Source organism: Perca fluviatilis, chromosome 16 (genome assembly GCF_010015445.1).
Source record: "Perca fluviatilis chromosome 16, GENO_Pfluv_1.0, whole genome shotgun sequence".
Lineage (NCBI taxonomy): Eukaryota > Metazoa > Chordata > Actinopteri > Perciformes > Percidae > Perca > Perca fluviatilis.
The window spans coordinates 7,363,974-7,380,896 of NC_053127.1; the positions used below are offsets into that span (position 1 = coordinate 7,363,974).

General features: G+C 43.4%; 1 protein-coding gene across 1 annotated transcript in view; it reads right to left on the reverse strand.

Annotated features, from left to right (window-relative positions):
* Positions 1 to 16,923, reverse strand: part of wwc1 (WW and C2 domain containing 1) — a 67,212-nt gene that overhangs the window by 33,060 nt on the left and 17,229 nt on the right. The window contains exons 6-10 of the mRNA XM_039777952.1: positions 16,427 to 16,556; positions 10,761 to 10,907; positions 9,644 to 9,714; positions 6,037 to 6,282; positions 291 to 380 (exon numbers count right to left, since the gene is read on the reverse strand). Coding sequence (XP_039633886.1) covers positions 291 to 380; positions 6,037 to 6,282; positions 9,644 to 9,714; positions 10,761 to 10,907; positions 16,427 to 16,556 — 684 coding nt within the window. The remainder of the gene's footprint in view (positions 1 to 290; positions 381 to 6,036; positions 6,283 to 9,643; positions 9,715 to 10,760; positions 10,908 to 16,426; positions 16,557 to 16,923) is intronic.

The window sequence follows — 16,923 nt, forward strand, 5'->3', positions numbered from 1 at the left end:
GCCATAAACACACTTTCTTTCCCAAACCAAAACTGGGTCAGAAGTGTTTTCAAATGTCTCCGGTTTAGAGGCTCTGAAACGCCAGAGCGCCGTGAATGCGAGGTGTGAACGTAGCAAATGACATTCATTTTTAAACCAAAATGTAGCCTTAGAGCCCCTTCGTTTAGATACAAGATCTCTTTAGTAGGGGGTCCCTGCTCCATCTCTCTTTCAGTTAAGGGTTCCTTGGCTTAAAACACGTTGAAGACCCCAGCTTTAAGATATTAAAAGCAGAAACGAGATGGACAAACCTCTTGAGTTGAGTGTGTAGTGATGTGGCCAGTCGAACCATCTCCTCCAGCTCTCGCACCAGCTTGTTCCTCTTGCAGTGAAGTCGCAGCCTGAAATGACCAAAAGAAAACAACTTTATTCTGTATTTTGTTTCAGTCAGCTACAGACCTGCAGGTGGCAAGTGATGTCTTCATTTAATCTTTTGTTTAAAGATACTTTTTTGGGCATTTTCAGCCTTTATTTTTGACAGGACAGCTGAAGAAATGAAAGGGGACGCCAACACAAAGGAAGCGGAAGGTGAAGGACATCCGGCTGAAAAGAAGGACATCCGGCAGAATTTCCAGCGGCACCGGAAAAGAAATGTCGTGGATATAGACTAGTTGAATGCTAACAGTTTTATAATGATTTTTAGATCTTTTAACAAACAATCCTACGTACCAATGTTTTTTTAAGTGCTGTTAAAGTAGCCTAGAAATCTAGACGCACCCTAGCGGCAGCAAATGTAATGTGCAGCCAGGGTCAGTCTAGCAACTCTCTGTCGGCTTGCGAGCTGGAAAAACCAAACTCTGGTCAGGCCAATCACATCGTGTATAGAGTCGGTGGGCGGGGCTTAACATAATGACGGCAGAGATGCGACGGTTCCGCGTGAATTTCCTGCTACTTGAAAACAAAGAAGATGGCTGCTGCTGGAGAACAGCGGTCTTTGGAATCGGCTTTGGCCGCGACTCTGAGTTAATCTTTTCTTTGAGAAAAGAACAAAGAACGGCACTGAAGTCATTCTTAAAAAATGTGTTCGGAGTTTTGCCGACCGGATACGGCAAAAGTTTAATCTATCAACTAGCGTTGCTCTGGTTGGCTATGAGTCCAGAGGGAATTTGAAAGACAACCGTTTATCCCGCCCCTCGGATTGAGCCCTGCCAATGGTGAGTTCCCAGACCCAACATCTGGATGTGGGTCTGGCTTGTCAGGCTACCGTTAAAAGTTCTTCACATGATTATTGTTTGCATAAAACGTGTCTAATTTGCAGTTATTGTAGGTTTGTTGCTTGCCCGACCAGGCAAGGAACAACAACAACAAAAAAAAAACCTTAATGTCGAACCCTGTAGAAAAAAAACACTGAACATAATCCGCCATCTCTGCTAGCGCTGGAGGTGTGAGCACTTTGGAAAACAAATGTTAACAAATATGACATGTTGGCGGGGTGTTGTGAGCAGCCGCTTTGTGTTCAGGTGATAGCGGTGTCATTTGTTTGAATGAGCTTTGTTTGGAGGAAACGGGTCCATTAACAGCTGTTACTATGATCCATGCTTTGAGTGGAAACAGGCCAAAGAGCCTTTGATCAGGTTACAGACTGCTGCTGGTGTTGGGGTGAAGACGTGTTTTTTTTTTTTTTTTTTTTTTTTTTTTTTTTTTTTTTTTTTTTTTTTTTTTTGTGTGTGTGTGTGTGTGTGTGTGTGTGTGTGTGTAAAATAAGATGCATCACTGCTCTTTTTAACTGGTCCTAAATTGGTGGAGCATCATGCTGCTGCCAGTGTCGCTGTTCTCTCTCTGTATGGGTCTGTTCTGGTCCGCCAATTATCCTCTTGTCTATTTCAGACCAGGGTCTTCAGGTCCGTTTTAGATGGGGTCTCAAATTTTGGTGAAGATATTAAGCCGTGGCACTTGTGGTTTTAGCAATAAAAGGCAGTGGTGGAATGTAACTAAGTAAATTTACTCTACTGTACTGTACTTATGTACAAATTTGAGGAACTTTACTTGAGTCTTTTCTTTTCATGCCACTTTCTACTTCTACTCCACTACATTAATCTGACAGCTTTAGTTACTAGTTACTTTACAAATTAAGATTTTTGCACACAAAACACAAGTAGTCTATAAAATACAAAGTCCAGCTGAAATGATTAGAGAATTAAACATTTAGTTGATTGACAGGACTGTTTGGATCATTTCCAGTTTCTAAAATGTGAGGATTTTGCTGCATTTAGTACTTTAAAAGCTCCCATGGCATGAACATTTCACTTTATGAGGGTTTTTAACATTAATATGAGTTCCCCCAGCCTGCCTCTGGCCCCCCAGTGGCTAGAAATGGTGATAGGTGTAAACCGAGCCCTGGGTCTCCTGCTCTGCCTTTGAGAAAATGAAAACTCAGATGGACCAATCTGGAATCTTCTCCTTATGAGGTCATAAGGAGCAAGGTTACCTCCCCTTTCTCTGCTTTGCCCGCCCAGAGAATTTGGCCCACCAATGAGAGAGAGAGAGAGAGACATCATGGCTTTCAAACGAGCAAAGTGGCAGTTGGTCAAGGCCACACCCCCACCTCCACCTTGCCCCCTCCCCTCCCTCAATAGCTACAGACACAGAAATGGCACATCCTAAGGAAAGCTCAATGTGGGACTGGCTCTAGTGGCTGTAATTCTGCACCAAGGCTGAATTTGGGGAAAGAGACTTCAGATACAGTATTAGGGGACCACTAAGGTCTATATAAAAGAGACTTCAGATACAGTATTAGGGGACCACTAAGGTCTATATAAAAGAGACTTCAGATACAGTATTAGGGGACCACTAAGGTCTATATAAAAGAGACTTCAGATACAGTATTAGGGGACCACTAAGGTCTATATAAAAGAGACTTCAGATACAGTATTAGGGGACCACTAAGGTCTATATAAAAGAGACTTCAGATACAGTATTAGGGGACCACTAAGTACTATATAAAAGAGACTTCAGATACAGTATTAGGGGACCCCTAAGGTCTATATATAAAAGAGACTTCAGATACAGTATTAGGGGACCACTAAGGTCTATATAAAAGAGACTTCAGATACAGTATTAGGGAACCACTAAGGCTTATATAAAAGAGACTTCAGATACAGTATTAGGGGACCACTAAGGTCTATATAAAAGAGACTTCAGATACAGTATTAGGGGAACCACTAAGGCCTATATAAAAGAGACTTCAGATACAGTATTAGGGGACCACTAAGGTCTATATAAAAAGAGACTTCAGATACAGTATTAGGGGACCACTAAGGTCTATATAAAAGAGACTTCAGATACAGTATTAGGGGACCACTAAGGCCTATATAAAAGAGACTTCAGATACAGTATTATGGGGACCACTAAGGTCTATATAAAAAGAGACCAGATACAGTATTAGGGGACCACTAAGGCTATGCAAGGACAAGTATAAGCAGACTTCAGATACAGTATTAGGGGACCACTAAGGTCTATATAAAAGCATCCAAAAAGCACCATGTCATAGGACCTTTAAGTACATTTTCCTGATGATACTTACAGTGGCACTCATAAGTTTATGAACATAAAGTTGACTAAAAAGAGGAATAAAAAAATCATCTTTTGGAAATTGATCTTAATGCCTTAATTAAAAAAGAAATACAAAAAATCCAACCTTTAAGGACACCAATTTTCTTTGTGAATGAATAATGTATCGTAAATAAATAAATGTTCTTCCTTAAAACGCAGGGGGCATAAGTCAGTCCACCCCTATGTTAAATTCCCATAGAGGCAGACAGATGTTTATTTTTAAAGGCCAGTTATTTCATGGATCCAGGATACTATGCATCCTGATAAAGTTCCCTTGGCCTTTGGAATTAAAATAGCCCCCCATAATCACTTACCCTTCACCATACCTAGAGATTGGCATGGTTTTATTTCAGTTAGCCTAATAGCTGGTTTGATTTGAATTGAGAGATGATCTTATGGAAATTACATACTCTTATCTTACTTAAGTAACATTTTCAATGCAGGATTTTTACTTGTAACAGAGTAGTTTTACAGTGTGTGTGAATACTTCTTCCACCTCTGATAAAATGTGTATGTATCTGGAAGTTTCCAAGTACGGTACATTCAGCGACTTTTGTGTAAAGGTTTGGGTCTGATTTTATAATAACATGCACCAAGAAACGGCAACATTTTTTAAAGGCCCCAAACACAGACACAGCAATATGTAGCTGATCAGAGCTCTTTCCAGGAGTGTGTGGGCGTTTTCAGACCGAGCTTTACGGACTTCTGCCTCTCTCTTCTGCTAGCTTTGCTACTTTTTTTTAGAGAAGGGCAACTTACTCATTTCATTTGACGTTCTCATTATGACCTGCCACACAATGCCCAGCAAAGCTTCCTCCAACTTGAGTGGAGGTCTAATTGGCCATATATCTGATAATACCTCCGTGGGTTTGTGGAGTCTTTAAAACTTCCAAAACAAATTAAAGACTTAGCTGTACTCAAAGACCCTGATTCAGTGATTGTGACATCTGCAAAACCTGCAGACACTGAATACATGAGTGTGTGCATATGTCTGTCTGTGTGTGTGTGTGTGTGTGTGTGTGTGTGTGTGTGTGTGTGTGTGTGTGTGTGTGTGTGTGTGTGTGTGTGTGTGTGTGTGTGTGTGTGTGTGTGTGTGTGTGTGTGTGTGTGTGTGTAGGTGGACTACAACAAGTTCCTTTTATAACCAGGCTCTGCAGCCTCTCAGGTTACAGGAACAGGAGACAAGACACAAAGAGAGACTGAGCTCAGGTAGAGTCTGAACACAGAACAACAGGAGTCCTGTTAAAGGGGGAGGAGGAGGGGGAGAGAGAGAGAGAGAGAGAGAGAGAGAGAGAGAGAGAGAGAGAGAGAGGGGTGGACAGGAGAGAGAGAGGGGGAGAGAGCGGAGAGAGAGGAGGAGAGGAAAGAGGAAGAGAGGGGAGAGCGGTAGAGAAGAGGAGAGGGGAGAGAGAGGAAGAGAGAGGTGACAGAGAGAGAGAGAGAGAGGAGGAGGAGGAGAGGAGATAGAGAGGAGGAGAGAGAGGAGATAGAGGAGGAGAGGGGAGAGAAAGGAGGAGAGAAAAGGGGAGACGAAGAGAGGTAGAGGGGAGAGAGGTAGAGAGGAGAGGAGGGAGAGGGGAGAGAGAGGTGGAGAGGAGAGAGAGGAGGGGGGAGAGAGAGGGGAGAGAGAGGAGGAGAGAGAGGTGGAGAGGACAAGAGGGGGGAGAGAGAGAGAGTGGGGACACAAAGACAGGAGAGTAGAGAAGAGAGAGTGAGTGGAGACAAAGACAGGAGAGGAGTGTGTGTGTGTCTCTCTGTGTGTGAGAGAGAGAGAAAGAGAGAGAGAGAGAGAGAGAGAGAGAGAGAGAGAGAGAGAGAGAGAGAGAGAGAGAGAGAGAGAGAGAGAGAGAGAGGACTGCCATGTTCATCTCTAACTCTAAATAATCAGCCGAAGGCTGGACGTGTGTACAGATGCAGAAGGTCAGCCGTGTCGTCAGCAGACGAGACAATAATGACCACAGTTACACACATGACAGCGCTGTCTGTCATCACCCGCTCTAACCTTCTCCATGACACTGCTCTTTAGTCCCCCCCCCCAGACATGAAGGAAGAGTATAACAACAGATGCAGGCACTGGTCCAGCTGTTATTGCTTTGTAGGGTCAGCTAATGTCAGCTTTGCTTTCATCCAAAGACAGAAACAAACGAGACATAAACCTTTTTTCCGGTGCTCCCCGTTGTGTGTATTATTTTCAGTGTGTTTATGTTCATATGCATGTAACCAGGGGTCCAATATAATATCCATTTATGATTCGACCGGAGAATACCCGCCAATATACCGCAAACCCAGACGTAGTACTGAAGGAAAATAAAAATTGAGCCGAAGTACGTAGGAGGGCGGAGCCAGGCTACATCGGTTGCAAATGAACTACTAATAATCGGTATCGGCCTTGAAAACCCAGTATGGGTCGATCCCTATGTGGGACCATCTGTAGCAGAGACCCACCTCTCAGTCAGAGCCTTGCTCTGGTTGTCCCTGGCGGCCTGCAGGTCTCGCTCCAGACGCTTCTTCTCCGACTCCAGCTTCTCGGCGTCGTTGGGCTGCAGGCGCTGGCGAGGGCCGACGTACTGCAGCTCCTTCAGCAGCTCCTCCTTCTCGTTGATGAGGATGAGGCGGTCCCGCTCCGGGTCCAGCAGCCCCGGCCACGCCTCGCTGTCCAGTTTGGCGATCTGCACCTCGATGGTGGCGATCCTGAGGGAGGGGAGGGGAGGGAGGGAGGGGAAAGGATGGAGAAGGAGGTGCAGGAAGGAAAATGTGGAGCAGAGGTAAGGAATGAAGGAAACGAGAGAGGAAGAACGAAGGAACTGATCAACGACAAAACAGCCAGCAATAATATGGTGCACAATGTCACCCCCATTCTGTTAAATACATGTATATGTAGTCAGCCACACCTCAAACAAATCAGGCAAACCAAAGTTAACATTACATTGTTTGTGTAATTTATAATCCATGTTTATTTGCTTTAGGCTTTACACTGCATAAACCGAGTGCACACATTTTTACATGGTAAGGTTAAAGTGCTCATATTATGCTTTTAGGCTTTTTCCCTTTCCTTACATCTCCAACAGAAAACACTGTTCACCAACTGCTCCAAACAGCTCTACTGTAGTCCAGCCTTTACTTCAGAGACAAACCTGGTCACTTTGTAACACGTTATAATGCTCACCTAGCTGCTAGCGTGGCACGCCCTCATACTCTGCTTCTGACTGGCTAGTAGTCCTTACCTAGGTACTGTCAGGGCACCCTCATACTCTGCTTCTGACTGGCTAGTAGTCCTTACCTAGGTACTGTCAGGACACGCCCTCATACTCTGCTTCTGACTGGCTAGTAGTCCTTACCTAGGTACTGTCAGGGCACGCCCATACTCTGCTTCTGACTGGCTAGTAGTCCTTACCTAGGTACTGTCAGGGCACGCCCTCATACTCTGCTTCTGACTGGCTAGTAGTCCTTACCTAGGTACTGTCAGGGCACGCCCTCATACTCTGCTTCTGACTGGCTAGTAGTCCTTACCTAGGTACTGTCAGGGCACGCCCTCATACTCTGCTTCTGACTGGCTAGTAGTCCTTACCTAGCTACTGTCAGGACACGCCCATACTCTGCTTCTGACTGGCTAGTAGTCCTTACCTAGGTACTGTCAGGGCACTCCCTCATACTCTGCTTCTGACTGGCTAGTACTCCTTACCTAGCTACTGTCAGGACACTCATACTCTGCTTCTGACTGGCTAGTAGTCCTTACCTAGCTACTGTCAGGACACGCCCTCATACTCTGCTTCTGACTGGCTAGTAGTCCTTTCCTAGGTACTGTCAGGACACTCATACTCTGCTTCTGACTGGCTAGTAGTCCTTACCTAGGTACTTCAGACAGGAACTTATACTCTGCTTCTGACTGGCTAGTAGTCCTTACCTAGGTACTGTCAGGGCACTCCCTCATACTCTGCTTCTGACTGGCTAGTACTCCTTACCTAGCTACTGTCAGGACACGCCCTCATACTCTGCTTCTGACTGGCTAGTAGTCCTTACCTAGGTACTGTCAGGACACGCCCTCATACTCTGCTTCTGACTGGCTAGTAGTCCTTACCTAGCTACTGTCAGGACACGCCCTCATACTCTGCTTCTGACTGGCTAGTAGTCCTTTCCTAGGTACTGTCAGGACACGCCCTCATACTCTGCTTCTGACTGGCTAGTAGTCCTTTCCTAGGTACTGAGCATGTGCGACTCCCAACAAAGATGGAACAGAAGTGAAATGCCTCACTCTGTAGCTAAAACAGAGAGCTCAACACACAGGGTGAAAAGAGGAGCTGCAGCAATGTGCAGTACAACAAAAAATATGGTGTTTTTTGAAAATTAAACCATGTAAACCTATTCTGGTACAACCTCTAAATACAATTATGAACCTGAAAATGAGCATAATATGAGCACTTTAAAAATTATTCTGTTATAATAATCATTATGTTTTCTGTCTTTGTTGTTAGAAAAGGCGTGGCCAAGGGTGAAAACTGTTATATGCTGTGGCCCGCCAATTGGGCCGTACCATTTACTCCTTGTGTGTAATTTGGTTCGGCCAAGCCAGTAGTGTAGTAGTAATGTCCCCTTTTGTCTCATTCAGTTAGGTTAGTTTGTTAAGTTCATATCCTGTTTTGTTGTTGCTATATTTGATTAAAGTTATATTTTGTTGACCTCTTTTATAAGCCAAGATATAAAGTTCTTAGGTCATACATACATACATACATACATACATACATACATACATACATACATACATACATACATACATACATACATACATACATACATACATACATACATACATACATACATACATACATACATACATACATACATATATATATATTTTGGGGGTGGATAAAAGCAGATCAAGCGGACAAACTTCAACATTCAAACCGTCGATTAGCTCTCTGGCCCAGAAAAGCGGATCAAAGTTTAATCTTTGATGGTCAATAATTAGACTTTTGGGCACATGTTTTTCCTATATGCTAAACTCTCAGGAGAGTGACAGCATCATCAAAACGTCTCTCGTCTGTATTATTCTTTTCATTTCCAGATGTTTTCATTCCACGTGTGTCAGTACTTTAGTGGCAGATTAGTCAGCTGGTACCATAACACAATCTAATCAAGCTTTTGGAGTTCCTCAAATGATAAAACAAGTCCATGCAAACCTGAACAACAGAAAACATTAAACTTGCATTATAGAACACACACACAGACACAGACACACACACTAATCCATTATGTGTAACTGGCAAATCATCCAAATCAAATGTGAATTCATCATAAAAAGATTTACAGCAGAAATCTGCCACAATCTTCTGTACACATCACCCTCATAAAAGTGACGACGCGTTATCAAGCTAACATTCCTTTCACCTGACGATATGTATTCAATGTGGCGCAGCAAGGGTGGATGGATGATATGATTATGGAACTGAAATTATAATGGGGGCATAAATAGGCGGCGCTGTGCGATTTGTTTTCTCTTCCTTTTGTTCCACTTTTTTGTTCTATTTTTTCTCTCATTTCAGTCCTCCTAAAATTCAGCAGAAACCTTAATACGGCTGAGTACGTGTTTAGAGCCCATGGCCATCTTTTAATTGTGACTGTGACACACACAGACACAGACACAGACACACACACACACACAGACACCTCTATCCAGACAAAGTAGACACAGACACACACAGGCAAAGCCACAGCCACACACACCTCTATCCAGATAAAGTAGACACACAGCCACACACACACACACACACACACACACACACACACACACACACACACACACACACACACACACACACACACACACACACACACACACACACACACCTCTATCCAGATAAAGTAGACACACAGCCACACACACACACCTCTATCCAGATAAAGTAGACACACAGCCACACACACACACCTCTATCCAGACAGACAGACAGACAGACAGACAGACAGACAGACAGACAGACAGACAGACAGACAGACAGACACACACACACACACACACACACACCCCTCTCTATCCAGACAAAGTCATGTCTACCTTCTCTTGGCTTCCTCGTACTTGAGACTCAGACGAACCTTCTCTGCCAGTTTGTTGGTGCTGGTCATGAACTGAAGAAAAGTTCAAATAAACAACGTCAAAATACTTCGTTACAAAAGCCATCCTGCATTTAAAAACCTATACATGTAAAAAAGTAGAGAAGTTTCAAAAGTAAAAGTACTCGTTCTGCAGAGAAATGACGCCCGACTGATGTATTATTATATACTGTATGACATTATTAGATTGTTAAAACGGATAGCTTTTGTAATTATCAATTTTGCGATTCCATTCATGATTCTGTTGACACAGAAACTACTGGGCTCTACATCAATGCTGCCTCTGTGCCTCTGTCTGTGACTGGCCCCAGCCGGGCCCTCGTCGGAAATAAAGACACTTGCCACCTGGCTAACCTTTCTGGGGGAAATCCAGATATTGAATTTTATGTAGAGCCCAACCGATATACCGATAATATCGGCCGATATTAGGCATTTTCCAAACTATCGGTATCGGCATTTATAATGGCCGATAAATGAATATTTAAAAAAATAAAATAAAAACGGACGAAACACCCTTCAGCCATGTTCTGAGTGTTGGCGTTGCGTAGTTTGTCCACCAGAGGGCGCTCTCCAGCCTCCCTGTTGGCTACACTCTGATTTTTGTTATTATTGTGTTTTTGTTCAAAGGACTTTGAGTTTCATATCTTAAGTTTGTATTTTTATACATTTTATTTATCAGAACTTTAATATATTTTGATGTTCCTCTGTTCTGTTGTGACAATAAAACAAACAAGTTTATTTTTAAACTGCACTATCATATTATTTTAGTGAGGACTCATAAATAACTACAAATAACTTATGGTAGGGAATGTGTTTATGTTTTGTTACGCGTTTCTGGATATGTTTTTTTAAATATATATCAGCCGATACATCGGAATATCGGATTTTTAAATCACCAAATATTTGTATCGATATCAGCCTTAAAAATCCTTTATCGGTCGGGCTCTAGTTTTATGCTGACTACTGTTAGTCCAGACCAAGACTCAAGACTGTGTGGCCTCTCTTCACGCTGTTGAAAGAAAGTAAAACAAATAAAATAAAAAAGGCAAAGTCAGCCTCACCTCGGCGGGGATGTCGGTCTGGGAGCCGGCGTCCGAGTAGAGGCGAGGGATGGACAGCTCCGAGTTGGCGAGCGAGGGACTGCTGCCCCACAGCTCCTGCTGGGAGCCCGAGTCCAGCTGGAAACTGTCCTTCAACACCGCCAGTTTCTGGACAACAGAAGGGACAAGCCGCTGGAGATTACATGAATCAAAAGACGCAGAACGGCAAGGAACAACTGGGACACAGCAGCAGGTAACAACTCCACAGGGGGGAAAAAAAATTCTGATTAAGATGTGCAATTAGGGCTGGGCAATATATCGATATTAGATCTGGATATCGTAATATCGTGATATGACATAAGTGTTGTCTTTTCCTGGTTTTAAAGGCTGCTTTACAGTAAAGTGATGCACTTTTCTGAACCTACCAGACTGTTCTAACTGTTCTATTATTTGCCTTTTCCACACTTAGACATTATGACCACATTATATCCACATTACTGATGATTATTTATCTAAAATCTAAGTGTGAAGATATTTTGTTAAAGCACCAATTGTCAACCCTACAATATCGCTGCAATATCGATATCAAGGTATTCGGTCAAGAATACCGTGATATCTGATTTTCTCCATATCGCCCAGCCCTGTGTGCAATTAAGATGGGATATTTTGATTTTGAAATTTGAGACTTTTTAAAGACCCCACGGAAACCCTGTACTCAGCGTTACAGAGGCATCCAGTGAGAGCGGCTCAGGGCAAAGAGCATCTGTAAAATGACTAAACTGTAAAGTGGAAAAGACTACTTGCTCTGTGTTGGCTGCATGTCGCCCATGTTTGTTACAGGGAGACAGCAGCAGCAGCGAAGGCTGCTCCAGTCATCCTTTTTATCTTTACAGCCGTGATGAATATCTTATATGACTCTGCGGCTGGTTTTGAAGCCGGCTGTGGAATGCACCTTATCTTTGCTTTTCAGATGGGGCGGAAAAATAACATAGCACCTCTACGATAACCCTAGTGGTTATGTATATTTAAGTTGATGCCGTTTCTCAATTGACTTGCTGGCTGCCCCTGTGTTTTAAATGTATATTTGAAAGATTTCATTACCCAAAAAAATCATACACTGTGTGTGCTCATCACACCTACATTTCCTCACAGGGGACTGGTAAAGAAAAAACATCGGCAAAACTGCTTCAGCGGATGCAGTTCTCTCTCAATGGAGCAGCTGCTAAACCGATCTGGAGCTAGCTTTTGCTCTTCGCACTTAAATGTGTGTGTATTGTGCCACACAAAGGGAATCCACATCGTTTAAATTTAAGAGATGGTCCTCCTGTTTGCTGCAGCATGTCGTAAAATGTCTTATTATCCCGACATGAAGAGAAGCTGCAGAGTCTCACAAATTGAGAAGCTGGAGTGAAAGAATGTTTGACCGAGAACCATTCATCAATTATTTACTAATCATTTTCTATTGACCGACTACTCGTTGACTAATTGTTTCAGCTTTAGCTGTAGCTGTCAGTGTGGTCCTGTTTGGGAGAAAACACCTCTCTCCCTTTCTCTAGTTGTCATCTCTCTGAAGCAATCAAGCGTTAAGAAGTGCCCTCAAGAAGTGACTCAAAGACACACACACAGACACACACACAGACAGACTCAACTGTCAGCTGCAGATGGTAAGGGGGGAGGGAGGGGGAGAGACAGGAGAAAGTGGGAGGCAGAGAGGAGTCCACAGAGCCGATTATGTATTATTGAACACATTCTCCTCCCTCTTCCTCCAAACGAGTCTGCAGCCAGACTTGCCTGATAATACCTGACATTTCAAATCTATATGCACGTGTGGGGGTGTAATGTTAGGAGTACTGTCCACACTGGGGCATTTCTATTTAATAATAACACATTCTATTCATGGGCGCCTTTCCATTGCACTCAAGGACACCTTGCAGTTAAAAACGAGCAAAAACAGTTAAAAAGGCAAATATAATTTAAACAAACGCATATAAAAATCGAGATAGAAAATTACAAGAAAGCAATGTATCCATGAATTGGATGGAGAGTGGAGTTTTGTGGGGTAGGCCTTTAGGAATAGGGGAGGATGAACTGGAGCCCTGACATCTCCAAATGAGTTCTTCATTTTGGTACAGTTTAATCAGCTGTGCAGACGTGTTTGCGCCTGGAGTGTCAAAGAACGTCTGCCCTGTTAAGAAACATAAAAAGGGTTAGCAGCAGCAGCAGCGCCGCGTCAGACACGTTTCTGGTGTGCAAAGACACAGAAAACGCCACGCAGCCGACACGCAACAGAATCGCCACGCTCACGCCACGCAGCCAGTGTGCAGGAGGCCCTAACTCCCCCGCACTTAATCCACTCGGAGTTTCTACCACATGAGCTACGAAGGGAAACGGAAACTCACACTTGATAAATGTCGCTGCCATCAGCAAAATAGTTTGCACTTTCCAGAATAAACTCATCCCAAAGTGATCCAAACAAACACGGCCCTCACCTCTTGAGTGAACTCGACAGGCTGTCATCACAACGGCTGAGGCGCGACACTAAAACACCAGCTGCCTCGCCCGCACAGCCTCAGCTACTCCCAGACACTAAATCTGTTTTAGTACATCCGGCGCTTTTCTCACAGCAATATAACGTCAAGTGTTTCAGCACGCGTAAAGACTCTCCTGAGAGTCTTCTGATGCCCTCTTCTTCACCTCTTCTCCTCGCAGCCTTGCCTCATTGCTCAACGTCCATTTCCTATTCTCACTCTTCGTCACAAATCACCACCTGCCATCGCTTTGCAATGGGGGTGGTGTACTGTACCTCACCACAAAAGTCCATCTCGGCGGTAAATAAGCCAGAGAATAAGCCAATTCTGGACCTTGCCCCATTTAATCCATCTTTTTAAGGGATTTAGGGACTATTTGTTTACCTGGAATGAGAGGTAAATGCAGTTAAATACCTCTTAGAAGGAAAAATGCACACATCATATTTGCTAAGAACAAATATGGCATAAAATAGGCAACCTTTTTTTCTAAAGAACACAATAAACTTTCCTCCAGGTTTAACGGATGTGATGTGTGGACCTTCCAGCCCCACTCATTTACCCCTACAAACCAAACTGTCTCCCTACAACCCAAAAATATGACTAGCAGAGGTAGCAGTTCAACAGTTCAAGAAGTTGGTTGCAAGTAGGGCTGCACAATTAATCGCAATTTTATTGAAATCGCTATATGGTCAAATGCAATATCCAAATGGCAGGTTGTGTAAAGCAAAATATGTGTCAAACTATTCTGAATTTAATATTGTGGTGCTGCAGAGACGTCCCGGCCTACAAATCCTATCCCACAGACCAAAAAAATAAATAAACATCTTGGTTTGGTACAGATCCTCGCAACCAAACAAAATAAATCACACTAATATAATTTGAATTTCTTTTAATTTGAATACAGTAGCAGTCGAAGGTTTGTACACGCCTTCTCATTCCCTTGAATGGGAAAGCGTGTCCAACCTTTTGACTGCTATTGTATTTCCATGTAAATGAGAATTATGATACAAAAATGATCATTCCCTCCAAATTATCGCAATTGCAATAGGAGTCGAAATTTTCGATATTTTCCGAACATCGTGCAGCCCTAGTTGCAAACAAAGTTCTCTTGGACAGAGCCCTGAAACGTAAACAGCTTTATTTAGAAAATAACTTTTTTTCACTGCAATTCAAATTGTCCCAACTCCAGCCACATTCAATCCTTTAAAGACGCCCATCACGACGCGGCCTCGCTGTGATTTCTGACACCATCCACGTGGCTCTTTGGTATCACATGGCAGTATTTGGGATTATGGCTCTCCTCTTTCCTTCTTCTTTTGTTCATCTAAGAGTTGATACTGGAGCGGATCACCTCCACATCCTGCCTTCAGCAATCCTTTAAACAATGCTAAGCTTTTCCACGCAGAACACATTTGTTTACTCCTCTTGTGTTTGAGTAGGGTATTTGTTTGGCTCCGTCTTTGATAAGTGAGATGAGCTATTACAAATATATTTGTTGTAATTGGTACCTTTTTTTTTTAAAATAGGGCTCAAATGCACTGAATTAGACGTTTGATGTGACACCTTATTTGATAATCGGCCATTGGACAGTCTGGCGAGGTCGGTGACTAGAGTCTGTTCGGTGTGTCCCGTGCCGTCGTCAGTCTGGGGGGCTGTCGGCGTTCATTCTGGCCGACCTGACATGTTCGGTCGGCGGCAGGGCAGTCGGGACTCACCGGGAAATGGCGAGCGGAATGAGCGTGACTAGAGTCTCTCAAAATCTGACGAAAATCTTTTAAACTGACCTTTGTTGATCTGAAATGAAGACAGATTCAAGAACTGCACAGCCTATTTCTCTCTTAAAATGTTTTCAGAAACATGTCTCGGTGAACTATTTTAGTACAATATGAGATCGTATTCTGAACGAGCCACCATGACAGTCTGGCTTTGAATTTCCGGAGAAAACAAACCCATGTGACGCGTTCGTCCAATCAGCTGCCGGTTTTCATTTCTTGGGCAACAATACAGAGTAGCGCCGCCTGCTGCTATGGAGACGTATTACGTTTCTCATGTCGGTGTCGCCTCAGTGTGCCCCGAGGCAGTTTTTTGGACCTCGGGGACCCGACTGATCATTTCCACTGGCTTTTCTGTCGACGGTCGGCCGTCTGGTTGGTGTGACTCGGCTATTAGAGCTCTGCGCTGGCTTCCTATGAACCAAAGAATTGATTTCAAAATATTGTTATTGACTTACAAAGCACTGAATGGTTTGGGACCAAAACCGAGACCCCGCGTTTTTAAGCGGACCAGAGTTTGTTTGTTTGATCTGCACCAGAGTTCAGATGAGCTTTCACACGGCCCCCCCCAAACCAACCGGGCTATCTGACCAAACGCTCCAGGGTTCGCTTTAAACAGACCAAACGAGGTAGGTGTGAAAGCAACCTTAGATCATTGGGGAAAGGCCTGCTCACGTCCCCAGGGTCGGAAGCAGCTTTAAGTTTCTATGCACCGCAGATCTGGAAGAAACTCCCAGAACAACTCGAGATCTGCCCCAACCCTTTGTTCTTTTATATCGGGGCTTCAAAATTTTCAGTCTGACATCGCTTTCCCTGAGGTCATTCAGAGATCATCATTCCTACACCTCTATGCTTCTAAAGTCTTTGAAATCTACGGTTTGTTTTTGTTGGGTTACACTTCATTTGACGGTATCTACATAAGAGTGACATGACACTGTCATGAACAAGTCATAAACTTTTATGACATAACGCTTCTTTTAGTAAGTGTCATTCGGTTTTTGTCATGACAAGTTAGGGTTAGGGTTCATGTGTCATGACAGTGTCATGTCACTCTTATGTAGATACCTTCAAGTAGAGTGTTACCTTTTTGTTTTTATGATTGTTGGATTTTATGCTGTATTTGCTTTGAATGGGTATGCACTCTGAATTAACTTTCTGAATTGTGCTATATATAAATAAATGGCAGATCTCGGTAGAGGCATGCTGTGTGCTTATTGGCTCACTGACTCTGATGAGATTTACTTCTCAGGTATTTAAAATTGGGTATTGAATGACGAGGCATTTTTCAAAACTCGATACTTTAGAGCAGATTTCTTTTTTTTTTTTTTAAGAGTGACTCAACTTTTTGGTGGTTCGTTCCCTCCATTACAGAAGGCTTTTTGTTTACCTGCATGAGTTCCTGTTTCTCCTTCTCCCCAGAGCTGATGGCGTCTCGGATGGAGCGGACCTCGCTGAGGATAGCCTGCGCCTCCTGCAGCTTGTAGCCATACGGGCTGTTGGACACCTTCTGGTCAATCCTGTGGGGGGCGGAGATAAAGGTCAGCCTGGATGATGATTTAGAACAGTGATTCCCAACCTCTGTCTGTTGGTGCAAGCGGGTACGTGGAAAGATTGTGGAGCACCTCAACCAAATTAGATCTCAGCTGTAACACCGGAACACTACATGTTGCAGTTATGTAAGAGTGTGTGAGCACAGGCGTTTAAACAGGTAGCTTAAAGTAATAAATACATGGTAGTAATAAATAGCTAAAAGTAAAGACTAAACGATTCAAGGGACTCGATAAAAAGTAATGGAGCTCCACTCCAAGTAGTAGCCTAGTAGTAGTAGGATTGATGATCAAACCAGCCTAAACACTGACAGTGTGAAATTAACAATATAATGTA